The sequence below is a fragment of the Diabrotica undecimpunctata genome, chromosome 4, assembly GCF_040954645.1.
Source record: "Diabrotica undecimpunctata isolate CICGRU chromosome 4, icDiaUnde3, whole genome shotgun sequence".
NCBI classification, from domain to species: Eukaryota; Metazoa; Arthropoda; class Insecta; order Coleoptera; family Chrysomelidae; genus Diabrotica; species Diabrotica undecimpunctata.
This window is the reverse complement of record NC_092806.1, coordinates 135,419,848-135,436,235: the sequence shown is the minus strand read 5'-3', so window position 1 is coordinate 135,436,235 and position 16,388 is coordinate 135,419,848. Positions and strand designations below refer to the sequence as shown.

The 16,388-nt window shown below is 33.8% G+C and overlaps 1 protein-coding gene across 5 annotated transcripts in view; it reads right to left on the bottom strand.

Annotated features, from left to right (window-relative positions):
- The window catches only part of LOC140440087 (xylulose kinase-like), an 85,354-nt gene that overhangs the window by 40,445 nt on the left and 28,521 nt on the right, over window positions 1-16,388 (bottom strand). The window contains exons 1-2 of one of the 5 annotated variants that reach the window (XM_072530357.1): window positions 13,138-13,428; window positions 4,344-4,456 (exon numbers count right to left, since the gene is read on the bottom strand). In XM_072530357.1, coding sequence (XP_072386458.1) covers window positions 4,344-4,397 — 54 coding nt within the window. In that variant the 5' untranslated portion in view covers window positions 4,398-4,456; window positions 13,138-13,428. Of the gene's footprint in view, window positions 1-4,343; window positions 4,457-12,916; window positions 12,940-13,137; window positions 13,429-16,388 lie in introns of those variants that run through there. The other 4 variants (XM_072530358.1, XM_072530359.1, XM_072530360.1 and 1 more) reach the window with 4 other exon arrangements.

Genomic DNA, 16,388 nt, shown 5'->3' with positions numbered 1-16,388 from the left:
AGTTAAATCCGTAAATAGACAAGTTTTTAAGTTATGAGCAAAATAATTTAAATACCTATATGTTCCACTATAGAATTCATCCCTAGATGAGAGTATTTTTGTAATATCTCATACTACACATTTCAACTGTCAAACCCATTTATACAGCTATGATACAGTAAAATAAAAATAATCAAAAAAAGAAAAAAATCGGTTGCCTGTAAAGTCGGTTTTACGGGCGAAGATTTTACGTGACAACGTCTTTTTCTCGGTAGAACATTTATTGATATGAATATTATTAAATTGCACAATAGGAACAAGGAATTGAATGAAAATAAGAATTGCACAAATTTTAACTATAGAAATATATTTTGTGTACTAAAACATTGTACATGTAAACTTAAACTTAACTAATTTCTATTTGAGTGATTTTGTTGAGGATAGGACGATGATAGGAGAAATAGCATCGCACCAGCGGACCGATCATGTTTGAGTGGGAGAGAGACGCAAGGCATTCGCCGGTCCGGCGGGCCTCTCTCTCGTTCGGTGGCTCATCGTAACAGACGTGAGCGGGCGTTACACTTTTTCATGAGTGACTCCGAGCCACAACCTAATTTAAGACGTTGTCACGTCAAAACACCGTTTTTTGCACCTTAAAAGTGCCATAAAAAAATTATAACCCACAGTTTGAAGTAGCAAACACTTGAAGGTTACTCGAGGCATTGCATTTCATAATACTCCGCTAACCTGGTTTCAAAAATTCGTAATCATTCATTTTTGTCTCTACAGCTTGGACTACATGTATTGATTAACGTTTTAAGCTTCATACATACACTTAGGTAATAAATATCATTATGTCTACAATACATGTTTTATTTTAACATGTTTTCGAATAAGCTATTAGGCTAAAAATAAACAAAATGAATATACTAACAGTACAATCTAACTACTAAGTGATTATTATTTCATCACATATTGCTGAATAATAATATAATAATAGTTTATTCATTGTAGCACACAATGGCGATCGAATGATACAAAATTAAAATTCGATTCCGGAGAAAAATGTTGACGGATTTGACCTTGATGATTGACCTAATTTTGTACATACTTTTACATAATGAAAATTCGTTTTTAGTAAATAAATTATTAAATATTATGCCCCCTAAATTTATAAAATTTATTTATATAGTACTTTTTTTGGCATAAGCATTTGCCATTCAGCCAGTCACAACTTTTTTAAGTTCTTCCCAAAGGAAAGAAAAGAAAATAATTAAACATGGTTAGTCGCTTCTCGTCTAGGGACCCATCAAGACATTAAATTAAAACACAAACTAGACAGGGTCACGGATAGTAGGTTTAAAACAAAGGTTACTATTTTTTTGACTGAACTTACAAATTGAGGTTACTTTTCGAAATAAATTCTGTTAAGTAGTTATATAACGGGTGTTTTTTTTTAGAGGCATAGAAATAGAAGTTGGCAACACGTTTTTAAAGAGCGGCCATTTTGACAGCTGTCAGGTGATTATTATTTACTTTAGTTTGACATTTCAATATAAATAGGCCGACGCCTGAACAACGCTTTCAAATTGTGCAAATTTATTTTGAAAATCATAGTTCTGTTCGGAATACGTATCGCGCACTACGAATTTTGTTTAGTGACGAAGCTCACTTTTGGTTAAATGACTACGTCAACAAACAAAACTGCCGTATTTGGAGTGAAGATAATCCTCAAGTGTATGTTGAGAAACCACTATATCCAGAAAAATTGACTGTTTGGTGTGCTTTGTGGGCTGGTGGAATCATTGGTCCGTACTTCTTCAAAAACAATGCTGGCCAGAACGTTACAGTCAATGGTGACCGCTATAGAGCCTTGATTACTGACTTGTTTATTCCTGAATTGAACAACCATAATGTGCAGGAGCTGTGGTTTCAGCAAGACGGCGCAACATGTCACACAGCTCGTGCCACAATGGATTTAATGAGGGAAAAGTTTGGTAACCGCATAATCTCGCGTTTAGGACCCGTGAATTGGCCTCCAAGGTCGTGCGATTTAACACCGTTAGACTATTTTCTGTGGGGTTATGTGAAGTCGCTAGTCTATGCCAATAAGCCTGAAACGATTGACGAACTGGAGGACAACATTCGCCACGTTATTGCCGATATACGGCCACAAATAGTGGAAAAAGTCGTCGAAAATTGGACCTCCAGATTAGACTACGTCAGAGCCAACCTTGGTGGTCATATGCCAGATTTAATCATATTTAAAATATAATGTCAAAAAATGATCTTTCAAATAAAGTTAATTTCCTGTTCATATAAAAAATAATCTTTGTTTTATTCCACTTTAAAGTTCACACCCGTTACATTTTTGTTATTTAATGACAAAAGGTAACAAATGTTATAGGGTGGAAGGATTTTATGTTTGATTAAATTTTTTAATAAGTCATCAGTTTGTTGTATATATTTTGTACATTCAAAGAAAATGTGGTTTAAATCTGCTTCTTTTTGACCAACTTCGCATAAATTGGAATTTACAATTTTAAGTTTTGCCAGATGAGCAGGATAACATGCGTGTCCTGATTTCATTCTGATAATAGATGTAATGTATCTACGTGGAACAGAGTAATTTTTAAACCAAAATTCACTCGGGATTGTGGGTTGTATGAGGGCATATTGTGATTAGAGTGTTGACTGTATTCATGATATTCTTGTTTCCACTGATTGTTTACAATATTCTTGATTGTTACAAATAAATCTGGGATGCAGAGCTTATAATCTGTTTTCGCACCAGAATCAATGGCTTTCTTAGCTAATATATCTACATACTCATTATGCTCAAGCCCTATGTGAGCTTTAATCCACAAAAATCTAACTGTTCTTTGTTTCTGATGTAATTCAAAAATAATTTTTTTGATTAGAAGGATGTAAATATTTGTGCTTTTATTAGGAAAAGATATAGTGTCAATAGTTATAAGAACCGACAAAGAATCAGATGCAATTATTGCGGAGTTGTCATTGGAATTCTTAAAATACTTTAATGCTTCATAAATTGCTATAGCTTCAGCAGTAAAAATTGAAAAATTATGATCCAGCGTAAACATGTTTTCTATACTTTTTGAAGGAATATAAAAAGCGCATCCAGTGCCAAGAGAAGAATTTGATGGGTCTGTATAAATAACTGTTGATGCTGGCCAGTTTTCTAATAAATTCCTTAAAATATTGTAGCTGATTGCAGTATTTACATGGTACCTTGGTTTAATTACCGTAATAGTTTGCAAAAAAGCATAAAATTCTTCAAAGTTTGAATTATCATATGTGTATGAGTTGGTGTTATTGCAATTTGAGAGATTTCTAAAAGCGTCACAAAGTGGAGGAGAATTTTTGTGGATTCAATATTTATTTGTTAAATCTGCATTATTAAGTTTGCTAATACTGCAGTAAAGAGAGGTTTCTATGACGAATATTAATCAGAAATTTTTGACTAAGATATTCTCTTCTATATTTGAGTGGAAATTCTAGTGCTTCAACATATAACGAATTGGTTGATTTCATAGTACCTAGGCAAAAACGTAATATTGTATTTTGAAATACGTCTATTTTCCCCAAGATATACTTAGCTGCTGAACCATATATAGTTCACAGATAATGTATGGCAATTACGGGCAGGTTTAACAGCATACTATAGTTAATGCCGTCAATACCAGGAGCTGTATTTTTAAAAATCTTAATATTTGCTTTAAGTTCGTCAGTTGAAATGGAGGTAACAAGTTATCATTGGTAGAGATGCTCGACAGAGATGTTTATAAAAAATTTTCTATCATACATTCATCATTAGCGATGTGTTTACCTTGAATTTTGTTTACTCTTTTCCAAATGTTCTAACATCATTAGCTCTCTGTTATTTCAAGCGATATCAATTATGGTATTTGACGGACTTATAAGAAAATAATATATGTATCTTACCTATCTCCCTTAGATTTAGTAACCTACGGGACCAAAATAACGGTGTATGTGTTACGCAGTACCAAATATAGAAATATTTTAACAAAAAAAGTATTATCGTTTTATTTATAAAGATAAAGTAAAAATATAAATAGTACTATTGCCAATATTTTTAATGATGTACTTATTAACTCATTTTTTTATTTTTTTACCCCAATGAGTTTATTTTGTATATTTCTAACTAATTAATAAATATGGAAATAAAACAGTTAACTGTTCTATTCTAACAACTACTTCGTTTATATGTCTTAATTTAGACCGATCAATTTCTAATTTAACGCGGTAGTAACAGTCAGAAAAATCAGTAGAATTTTACACAATGTGGATTATAACCCGAAAAAAATTATGTTTGTACTCACCTGTTGTGTACTAAGATCCAAACCAAGATAAAGATTATCTCCTTGATCACCCATTTTGCGAGGACGTCTCTTATCCGAATAAAATTTTACCCAAGGTTCTAGCTCATATCTGCCTGAAACAATACCATAACATAATGCGTTTAAGTAGTTTTAACTTCTACTGGTTAATTAACAGCAATTCAAAGCGTTTACAGATATCGGCTATGCTTAATGAGATAACAAATTTATAATTTAAAATACTATGTTTTATTCTATTAATCTACCAATTCGTTATAATTTTCCAAGTTTATTTTTTTATATAGCCCAGTGCACAACCAATTAAATTATATCTTAATAAATAACCGATTTAAAAACAGTTGTACGGTTGCAAATACTTCAAGTGTGGACATCAACTCTGAATATAACTTACTACACCTTGAACGAAAATATAAATTCTAGAATTAATGGATAAAAAAAGAGAATTCAAAAATAAAAAGACAATAAATAGACAAGAAACGAACAGTAGATAAGCAGAATCTTCTTCTCGTGACGCCGTCTCTTTTCGAAGGTTGGCGATCCAACCTTCGAGTTTGGATCCAAGAGTTCTGGCGTCTTCCTACTGATCTTTTGCCCTGTACTTTTCCTTCTAGTATAACTTGAAGTAATTCGTATCTTTCGCCTCTTAACACATGACCCAAGTATTGCATTTTCCTCTCTTTGGTTATTCTTAGTAGTGCTTTTTGTTTACACATGCGACGAAGGGATGCAATAAAACACCTAAAAAATAATAAATCTCCAGGAAGTGATGGTATACCCGCGGAACTTATTAAATGTGGAGGTGCCACTCTGACTAATCATATATATAAAATCATACTGAGAGCCTGGAATGAGGAACAAATCCCAGAAGAGTGGTGTATTAGGATCGTTTGCCCGCTACACAAAAAGGGCGATGAATTAGAATGTAGAAACTATAGGGGAATAACCCTCCTTAATACAGCATACAAAATATTTTCGAGTATTTTATATGGTCGCCTGAGTGAATATTCAGAGGAGCTTCTTGGCGAATATCAAAGTGGTTTTAGGCCTGGTCGATCAACAACAGACCAGATCTTTGTGCTAAGGCAAATACTGGAAAAAACCAATGAATTTAATATCGACACATACCATCTTTTCGTAGATTTTAAATCGGCCTATGATAGTGTCCTAAGAAATAAATTGTATGAAGCCATGGATGAATTCCACAACCCCGATAAACTGATAAGATTGGTTAAGGCTACAATGCGTAAAGTTGTTTGCAAAGTCCAAATACAGGGCGAACAATCACAGGCATTTGAAACGCATGTTGGGCTGCGACAGGGAGATGCGCTGGCGTGTCTCCTTTTCAACATGGCTTTGGAAAAGGCGGTCAGGGATGCCCAAATAGACAGCAGAGGAAACATTTTTAATAAATCATCCCAAATTTTGGCATATGCAGATGATGTTGATCTAGTTGCCCGCACAACACGCAAGCTAGAAGAAATGTATACCACCTTGTCACACGCCTCAAAAAATATGGGCCTGCAAGTAAATGAAAATAAAACTAAGATAATGGCATCAACACCCAACAATAGAGCCAGAAACATCGGCCATCAATTCACGGTTGATAATTCTACCTTTGAAGTGGTGGACAAATTCACATACTTAGGCTCCCTGATCACCAAGGAGAACGTCATGACGAAAGAAATCAAGCGAAGAATAATCCTAGCAAACAAATGCTATTTTGGACTGAGTAGACATATGGGAAGCAGAAACCTAAGCCAAAAAACAAAATGGTGTGGCATATGGGTCGGAGGCATGGACCATTTCCAAGGCAGATGAAAATCTCCTGCTTATATTTGAACGAAGGATCCTGAGAAGAATATTTGGTGGCATCTGTGAAAATGGTGTTTGGAGAAGGAGGTACAACTACGAGATATATCACAGATATAAACATGTATTTGGTGGTAAAGACGTAGTATCCTTTATAAAAATAGGAAGACTAAGATGGGCAGGACATCTGGCAAGATCACAGCAGAACAACCCTCCTAGAAGAATCCTTATGTCACAACCTGTGGGAAGTAGAAAAAGGGGTAGACTAAAACTCAGATGGAGGGATGGTGTAGATGAGGATGGTAGACAAATAGGCGCAACAAACTGGCAACAGTTGGCAATGGATAGAACTGACTGGCGTAATAGACTTGGGAAGGTCGAGGCTCTTTTATAGGGCTGTAGCACCAATGATGATGAGATGCGACGAAGTACCTCAACATTAGTAACTCTTTGTACCCATGGAATTCTCAGCATTCGTCTGTATATATACATCTCAAAGGCATCTATTCTTTTTTCTATGTCAGAGTCCATTGTCCAACTTTCACAGCCATACAGTAAGACAGAAAAAACGTAACATCTTATCATTCGGATTCTAAGCTGAAGACTAAGGTCTGATCTTGTAAAAAATGTTTTCATGCTCATGAATGCTTTCCTTGCTTGTTCGATTCTTGATAGGATTTCTTTTTTTTTTTTGATTACACTGACTATTGATATTTGCTCCCAAATATTTTATGGAATTTACCTGTTCTATTATTTGACCCTTGGCATACACATGTACGTTTATTGGTGTCTTTGAAAATACTAAAGTTTTAGTTTTGGAAACGTTTAGATGTAAACCGAACATTTCGCTGTGGTGAACTACCGCATTTATTATATTTTGTAGTTCTTGTGCGTTGCTTGCTATTAAGAAGATATCATCAGCATATCTGATGTTGTCTATGCTGATTCCGTTAATCTTAATTCCGCCTTGGACCTCGTCTAATGCTTCTCTGAATATAGACTCTGAATACAAATTAAACAGTAGTGGTGATAAGACGCAACCCTGTCTCACTCCTCGTCGGATTTGTATATCTTCAGTTGTTCTCAGAATTTCGATCATCTTATGATGGTTAACGCAGTCAAATGCTTTACGATAGTCAATAAAACATGCATATACATATATATTCATGTCTCTGCATCGTTGCGTTAACACATTTAAAGCAAAAAGAGCCTCTCGTGTTCCCAATCCGTTTCGAAATCTGAATTGAGTGTCACTCATCTGGAACTCACACTTCTTGTAAATTCGTGAATGGATAATTCTAAAAAAAGTTTTAAGGACATGAGACATCAAGCTTAATATTCGATAATCATCGCATTGTGAGGAATTCGATTTTTTGGTAGCTGTGTTACCTGCTAAGCTTTGGTTGTCTAAAGAGTATTAGTTGGGTTTTGTTTGGGTTTGGTGTAAATCTCGTATCTCCTGCACCCCCTATTGCCATGGTTCAGGTGAGCTCTAGCGTACATTTCAATGACTCTTTGTCTGCTGATGTTATTAATAATAATATCGAATCCAAATAAGCTGTGAGTTGTAAAAGTATCTGCCACTAGAAACAGTATTGCCAACTTAAAGTTCTATACCTTAGCCACAACTATAGTTGAGTATCAAAAATGTAGATATTAATTTCTAAGAAATAATAATTTAACGACAACAACGTTGCCAGGTTGTAATTATAGATAATGTATTAACTTCTATATGAATAATTCACATACAGTCAAATAGTCATAGAATACCGGATTTGTTAAAGTACTTATCTCATAAAACATGACAACGCTGACCAGTAGAAAAAACAGCAGATAATTAAAATCGCAAGTTAGAAAGAGATATATTAATTAAATTGGGCGCTCATCTGTTCCCCTTTTGCACATTACACTGTAATACTGGCATAACAAAATTAATTTGTGATAAAATCAAATTGGCATTTTTCGTTGAATTAGTTTATTGGGGTGTTTTCTTGGCTTGATTGTGGGTTATTATGTTAAGAGTTTTCGATTGAGGTTAGGTCCTTAAAATCTCAACAGATGGTTTTGACAGTGTTGCCGAATGGGGCAAAAATACGCGAGAGTTATGGGGCAAAACTACGAATGCATATTTTCCCCATTATCATAAATTAATTTTGTTTACACTAATTTCGGAATTATATATTTAATTCATCTAAAACTTGTTTTCTGTTTTCCAGAAACTACAAAGGAAAATCAGAGCGTAAGCCTTTGACAGAAGTTATTTTGTGCGAAGCTCGTGAACTTATTAATAATGGCGTTTCTATATGTCAGACAGCAAAAGCTGTGGGATCTCATGAAGAGCAAAGGTTGAAAAAAGGAAATGGTAGTTTAGCATTGCAAAGAACTCGACAAACGATTTTATGGAATGACACTGAATTCATTGCGTTTTTTTAATTTAGTCATTGTGTAAGACACTACACAACACAATATAGTGCAACTAGCTCAGTATTTTAAAATTTTGGAAAACACTATAAACATATAAGTTACTTTCCAACCGTATCTATAACGTCGATGAAATGGGCATTTAGACAGTCCCAAACCATCTGCCCAAAGATGTTGCCCCAGCTGAAAAGAGAGATGTAGCAAAAGCTGTAGCTGCCGAGCAAGGAGAAAAAATTACGGCTGTTTGCTGTATGAGTGCAACTGGTCACCATGTCCCTCCATTTTTCTTATTTGCTCGAAAACGGATGAATCTTCTTCTAATCAAAGACGGGCATACTGCCTGCGACATGGCTATTACTGATAGTGGTAACATGAACACTTCCACGTTTATCAAGTACCTGAAGCATTTTAATAAACATACAAGTCCAACAGAAGAGAACCCCATTCTTCTGATTCTAGATAATCATGTATCGCACCCAAGTCTTCAAGCAATAACATTTGCAAAAGATAATTTCATCCATTTATTAAGTCTGCCACCACGTAGCTGCCATAAGATACAGCCACTCAATCGAGCAATTTTTAAACCATTAAAAGCTTATCATGATCGTCGCTGACAGCTGAACCAGTTCCCATCCAGGACATGTTCTCTCCATTTACCATGTGGCTGGACTCTTTTCCACAGCATTTGTAAAAACTGCTACTGGAGATATAGCAAGAGAGGGCAGCCTTTATTAAAATCAGAACAGTCAGTAATTTCACCTTCAGACATTATTCCCATTGCAAAAATTAAAATAAAAAGGAAACGAACCAGAAAAAGTTTGAAGTCAACCCTATTAACATCGACAGCTAATAAGGAGCGACTTTTAGAAGAACAAGAAGAAAAGAAGGAAGCAGAAAAAGAGAAGGAGAGGAAAGCATTACTGAAGAATCAAAAGATCAAATCTCAAAGCGCTAAAGTTCGTGCTGCCAAAAGGAAAGTTTTCGACGAATCATCATCTGATGAATCAGTAGCACTCACCTATCAAAAAAGTATTCTTGTGACATTCATTTTTCCGATAACGATGAAGAGCAAGACATTGATGTTGTACCAAATATTTTACCTCATAACTTTGTCGTAGTGAAGGTTTTTGGAGAAAAATCATACAGATTATTTGTCGCCAAAGTCTGCCAAGTAAATGATGATGGTTATGAAGGGGTATTTTTTAAGCGACTGCCTACAACATTCCGTTTTTGTGAGACAACGGAAGATGCCTTTTTTCGAAAGGACGATATTGTTTTACAGCTTTCAAAGCCAATAAATACCAGCTATTTCAGATTTTCAAATTCAGTGGGATTCTCTGACGACCTCGCCAAATACAGTTTCTCTTTTAGATTAACGTTTTGTATTTTACTTTTGTTTTTTTTTCAATAAAGATTGGTTTCTTTTAAACACCTGCCATCTCATTTATTTGGGGTTTTATATGTTTTAGTTTTGGGGCAAAATACTCACTTGCGAACTACTACTAATGAAGATTTTTTTAAAACTTTTTTTTCATTTCGTGACCAAATTGGTAAAGTAGCGAAAGTGCAAAATTGACGTATCTGAGCTAATAGACTAAACAGCTGTGGCTTGTCAAGATGTAGATTGCAGTAAAACAGTGAATGTGCAGGTCCAATATTTATGTCATTGTTGACTATTTTTAGTTTAACGAATCTACACCTACTTCACTATTCACAACGCTAAACACTCGAATATGAATATATGTGCCACATATAATGTGCCACATATAAAACAAGCGAATGTGCCACATTCGCACTTTTACCAAAGTGTATTACAACCATTACAGATCGTCAATATAACGAAAGTGGCATATTATTTGGGAATTTTGATTGGAATTGGAATTACATGATAAAGTGAGACTTCTCAATCTCAGTACTATAACTTTAATCTTGTAGTAGGTCGAATGTACCTGAGCTTGAGTGAGAAAAAATCTACAATGGTTTCCATAAATTGTCATTCCTATTAGAATAACGACAGTTTCTTATAAAACACCTTACTGTGCAACCAAAATCAAGAAAAATGACAAAAGCAGTGGAGTCACGAAGAGCTTACACCAAAAAATACACTTTTTCCAGTGAAAATGACAGAGTTGATGTGTGTAGAGAATTTTTTCTCGGTACTTTAAATATTTCACAGTCAGTTATAGGAGGGGTTCTTAAAATGGTTAACTCTAGTGGAATTCTCCTATCTGACCTACGAGGGAAAAAAGATCCACCAAATAAAGTAAACCCTATAAATGAAAAATTCATAATAGATCACATTTTATCGTTCCCAAGAATGGAATCACACTATAGAAGGAAGAAATCAGAACACCAATATTTAGCTAGTGACTTAAATGTAACAATTATGCACAACTTGTATAAAGAAAAGTGCATTGAAGAAAACAAAAGCCAGTATCTTTAGAAAAGTACAGACGAATTTTTCGTGAGTACAAACTGAAATTTCAGAAACCTGCTAAAGATCGTTGTAAGAAATGTATTGTTCATGAAGAGCAAAAAGGAGATACAAACTATGAGGATACTCTCTATACTGTGCATATTAAACGCAAGGAAGCAGCACGAAAAATTAGAGATCAAGACAAAGAGGATACAAAGAAACAAGAAAGTGTTTTGGCAATACAATCAGATCTCCAAGCCGTTCTGAATAGTGAACACACCAAAAGGAGCTATATAGCTATATAGTGGATCATTCCTCTATGTTAGTAAGTTGGCAGTATACAACTTTGGCATTTACAATCCTAAAGACGCCAGTGTTACCTGTTGTTTTTGACCTTAACAGTGGTAATAAAAGATATAACCACTTACCCTTCAAAAATGCCATTTGGTTTAAGTACCTGTCAACTCATCCAGATGCTGTATTCGTGAGAGCGGATTACTTTGCCGCACCTTTTGTGAAGTACATTGCAAAACGGATGAAAAACAAACGGGGAAGACCTTCTTCTAATAATTCTAAAATAAAACCTTACAAATCGAGGTTCCCAATTGCTACCAAAAAACTAAAACACCTTTAAAAGCTTTGTAAGAATCTTTAAATACCACGTGTTTACCATGATTTCTACACAAATCTTCCCTCTGATGACAGTGTACGAGATGCCCTTCCAGAGCCAGATGCACTTTGAAGAATCTGAGAGCGAATCATAACAACCAAACCAATAATCTTCTAAATTTTAAAGCAAAATTATAAAATAGTTTAGCGTTTCATTAAATTGTGTTCAATCTTAAAGTTCTCTATTGTGTTCACCCACCTCATGAGAAAACCAATCAATAGGTGATACATAAGTACATTCTCCTTTAACACAAATGCGGATTCGCTATTTTTTATAGCCTAACATTCTAACAATAGTCACTTAGGTAAATTAACGAATGTGACTTCTTCAGTAACTATGTTTACTTAGCCTATTTTCATTATTAACCTTTTTTAGTCATTTTTTTAAGGTTTTAGATCAAATAACATGTAAAGACTTGTAAAGACAAATAACATTACAAACAGATTTTTAGTCGACGCCCAAAGTGTTTTTTAGCTCTCCTAAAAAGTAGTGAATATGCACATTCGCTACTTTACCAATTTGGTCACGATTTATTAGTGAACTTATAGAACTACTGTCGATATTTAAAATGGAAAAACAATATGTAAGCTCTCCCGTAATAACATTGGTAAAGTTCTAAACTGTTATAATTTCTGAAGACGACAGGAGATAACGAAACTGCGTGTTTTCCCCCCCAACTACCCTAATATTTAATAATGAGATTAGTATCTAGGAATAAAAATAGTAATATGTACATCCGAATTTTTTAGTTTATGTATGAATTCGGTCCCGTTAACCAAACGTTTGTTGTTTTTCAAAATTGTGAAATATGTTAACTTGTAGGTTCCTACTATATATCACAAAAATGTTTCCTATATAACATTCATTAGTTTAAATGCATTTGATCACTTTTAAAAACGAAACTTTTTAAACGTCCCTCGTATATATTTTATTCAAATATGATATACCTCATAACGCTCATACTGAGATTGTTGCTATGATATGAACGGTTTATATAATAATAAATATAACACTGATTAAAACATATCGTCGATTTAGTTCAAAAATCATTTAACTATTACAATAATTAGAAATCAGAAAAAAAAATGTGCTAGAGTACATAATACAATATTTAAAAAGAGTTTTGTATTTTCGTAAAAAAAATAAGAACTGTCATTTTCGAATTTTTCATTCAGTCAATCATTCAGTTACCATCATCAATTTCATTCAGTTACCATAGAAAGAAATTTAAATACATACTGTCATATTGTCATCAATATATTTTGTTTTCACACACACTTCCTCATTCTTTTCAAGGCTGATTCATACCTGCCTAGGGCAATATTATCTGACAGAACAGCTGTGACAGATAAACTTCACAGGGACTGATTATTCAACAATTTATTTTTATCTAATACATTCATTTCCTCTAAATGAAATTAGCAAATAATTAAAAGCATAACTTATATGTAAATATTTACCTAAATATCGATCAAAATTCTAAAAATACACTCACGAGGTTTGCGTGAACCTTCAAGCGGGAAAACCTCACTCGCGGTTTTCACACTTTCGATAATTTTTCTACTGGAAGAAAAGTTGTTGCACTGGAAGCCTAAAAAGTCAAGTAAATCCGTGCCTTAATCTTTTAACCTCGAAAAGTGACTGCTGCAGAATTTCTCATTTTGTAGCGGTATCGCTGCTGGAACGATTCGTGTGTAATACACAGCGAGGTCAAGGTACCGGGCCCCGTTTGTTATCGTGCCGTGCCATTACGATATAATCGAGCGATTAGAGTATGAATGGAGGCGAAAACTATCTACAAGGTGAATTAGATAGGTTTATTTGAACTATACTTGTCAATTAACTACTTAGGGTACGTATTCAGGACCAGGTGCAGTACTAATAAGAAGTGTAATGCAAGGACTGCATTAACGTCTGTCAATGCTACATTCAGCAAACAGTTTGGATTAGTTTTGATTATTTCTTTTTATTTTTGAGTCTACTACAGTTAGCTCAGTCTGGTTATGCAAAAATCATCGATTTCGTGGCAAAATTTTTCGCAGATTTCTAAAGCTTTTAAGACATACGTGGGGGTTACTAGATGGCGAATAGATGAAAAAGTACTCGTATTTTTACCTTGAGTTTTTTTTTACAATAATTTATGGATTTATGGTCACAATTTGATTTTTTGTCTATAAGTTTTTTCCCTTATATTTTACATAAACAATATTTACATCATTTTTCTATATCAAGAATATCTTTATTTTCCCGTTTTTTAAATTAAAATTGATAAATAATTTATGGAGATATTTGCAAAAAAGCAGTTTTTTTGCCCTAATTTATAGATTTTATTAATTTTTTTATTTACAAAATAAAATGGTATTAATACATTTCAACATCGAGGAATTACCGTCTTTTAAATTTGTACGAAATTTCCCCCCGATTGGTCAAATAGTTTAAAAGCTATTTAATTTATTTATCCCTCGGGCTAAGAATTTAAACTACTGAACTTGCTCTATTAATGATGCTAGACACATTTAGCAAATTTCATAGGATTCTTTAAGACTTAAACTATCTCAGAAGTTAAATGCATATTGCGTACAACCCTTTGGATAGCTAGTAAAAAAACTCACATTAAAAAAAAACCTTCTATGACCAATAGGAACGAAGTTAGGGACTATTTTTTAAAAAATCATATCTATATTGTTTATAAACATTAAGAAGTAAAATTTGCCCAAATTTTGAATGAAAATCTAAACTTTATGTTGAAACTTATAGCTATAAAATTCATCCAATTTTTCGAAACTTCGAAACGAAGGTACTTTCGGAAAGTGGAGGGGATAACTGTTTCAGCTCCGTTTTTTTTTTTCGAAATCGGAACTTCAAATTGGGCGTTCAACGTAGGAAAAATTTACATTATCTCGGCTTCCATTGCAGCTAGAAGCCTCTTTTTTTAAAACTCTGGGGTAGCTCGTCGAAATATGAATCACTACATAGGAAATCTCGGAAAAATTGAGTCCATTTGAAATTCACCGTAAAAACTTACTTATTTTTTAATTTGGCTGGAATAGTCTGTCGCAGTATTAATAATGATGATATAATTTTCACCCCCCGGAAATCTCGGAAAATCCCGGAAAATCAATATATTTTAAACAATAATTTATTATTGTTACTGTTAGTGTACTGTTAGTTAGGCGATACTGGAATTTAAACCGGGAGATGAGACCTACCGGCGTAGAGGTCGTCCACAGACAGAAAAACTGAAAGCAAGATGTACAAAATCGAAATGGATTGAAAATTATGGGCGATAAAAAATCCGATTAATCAAAAATGGGTCTGCTATTTGGGTTTCAAATGTAACTGTTGTAATTATAAATGTTTTCATTTGTAACCTTTCTAACAACTTCATTTATCGTTATCTCCATAGTCTTCTTACAAATCTAGTAATTTTGCTTGGTAGTGCCAGAATTTTCATTACTTTCTACATTTGCTTTGTATTTGCACTGTCGTAAGGCTATTTAAAATATATAAAAAGTATACTCGTAGTACCATGTCATATTCATACCTTAGATCTAGATTTACAGCGGCGTAAGGCGAAAAAAATAAGAAATAGACCCTGCGGTGGAGATGTTTTTCTTTTATAAGCTTGGCGGCGGGTATAACGTTCATAAAGCGTATCCATATTCGGCTAATAACTTACAATCTAACTTGAAGATATATGGCAACAAATCGAAAAGATCTACTACGTACAATTAAGGCAGTTGCAAATTATTACCAACTAATATTTTGACTTTTACATTAATTCGGATGGTTTTAGTCATTTCTTTGTTTATAGTGTTGTTAGTCTTTTTGAATCATTCACTTTCATTTAGATACTCACTGGACGTCATTATGAATAATTTAAGATGTTTTAACAATAGAAAGATTGTTTTTATGAATTTATCTAAAATTTACACCTATTAAAATTACGGAAATTTATTTGCGTAGCGTCTTTCTCAAAAAAGTTACAGCTCCTCGAAGGTTTTTGATTTGGTTATTATGGCAACTTTTTGTTATAAACTATGTATACTCAGAAATGTGTAGTTGACATTTATAGTTATACGTAGCAACCTCGGTAGCTTCTAGGTAAATATAACCAGCTGTGGTTCCTAATGATGTATAATCGATTTGCACTACAATTAAAAAATTACATCTACAATTACATCTAAACATAATTAATGTAGAACATAGATAAATGTGTCGTTTGAATTCGTAGGCCTTTCCACTTTGCTACCTGAAAAAGATCTTTTGTATATATTCTAAATTTGTGTGGTTTTCGGATAGCTTTAAGAGCGTCATGGCCGTGTTTCATCAATCATTACACATTTTCTTCACTGCGACTACTTTTAAGTACCTCATCTTCATCATCGAAAATATAACTTGTAATGGACTCCAGTTCTATAGTTTCTCGACTACTTAAGCTACTTTTTTGTTTGCTTCCTATCCATTTTGTCCCCGAGAAGAATAACCATCTGACCATGTGATTAGTGATATCCAGAGTTAAGCCGCGCTTCTACTAGCGACCACGAATCAATTATGAAGACTCCTCTACCCCAGCTCTCGGAGGAAACATAATGAATATATTATATTTGTAAAAGAGTCGACTAAAGTCAAATTGGGTATGGCACACAAAGAATATTTATAATTGTGGCAGATGCAGTTGCTCTACATGAATTATTCAGTTCTGGATGGA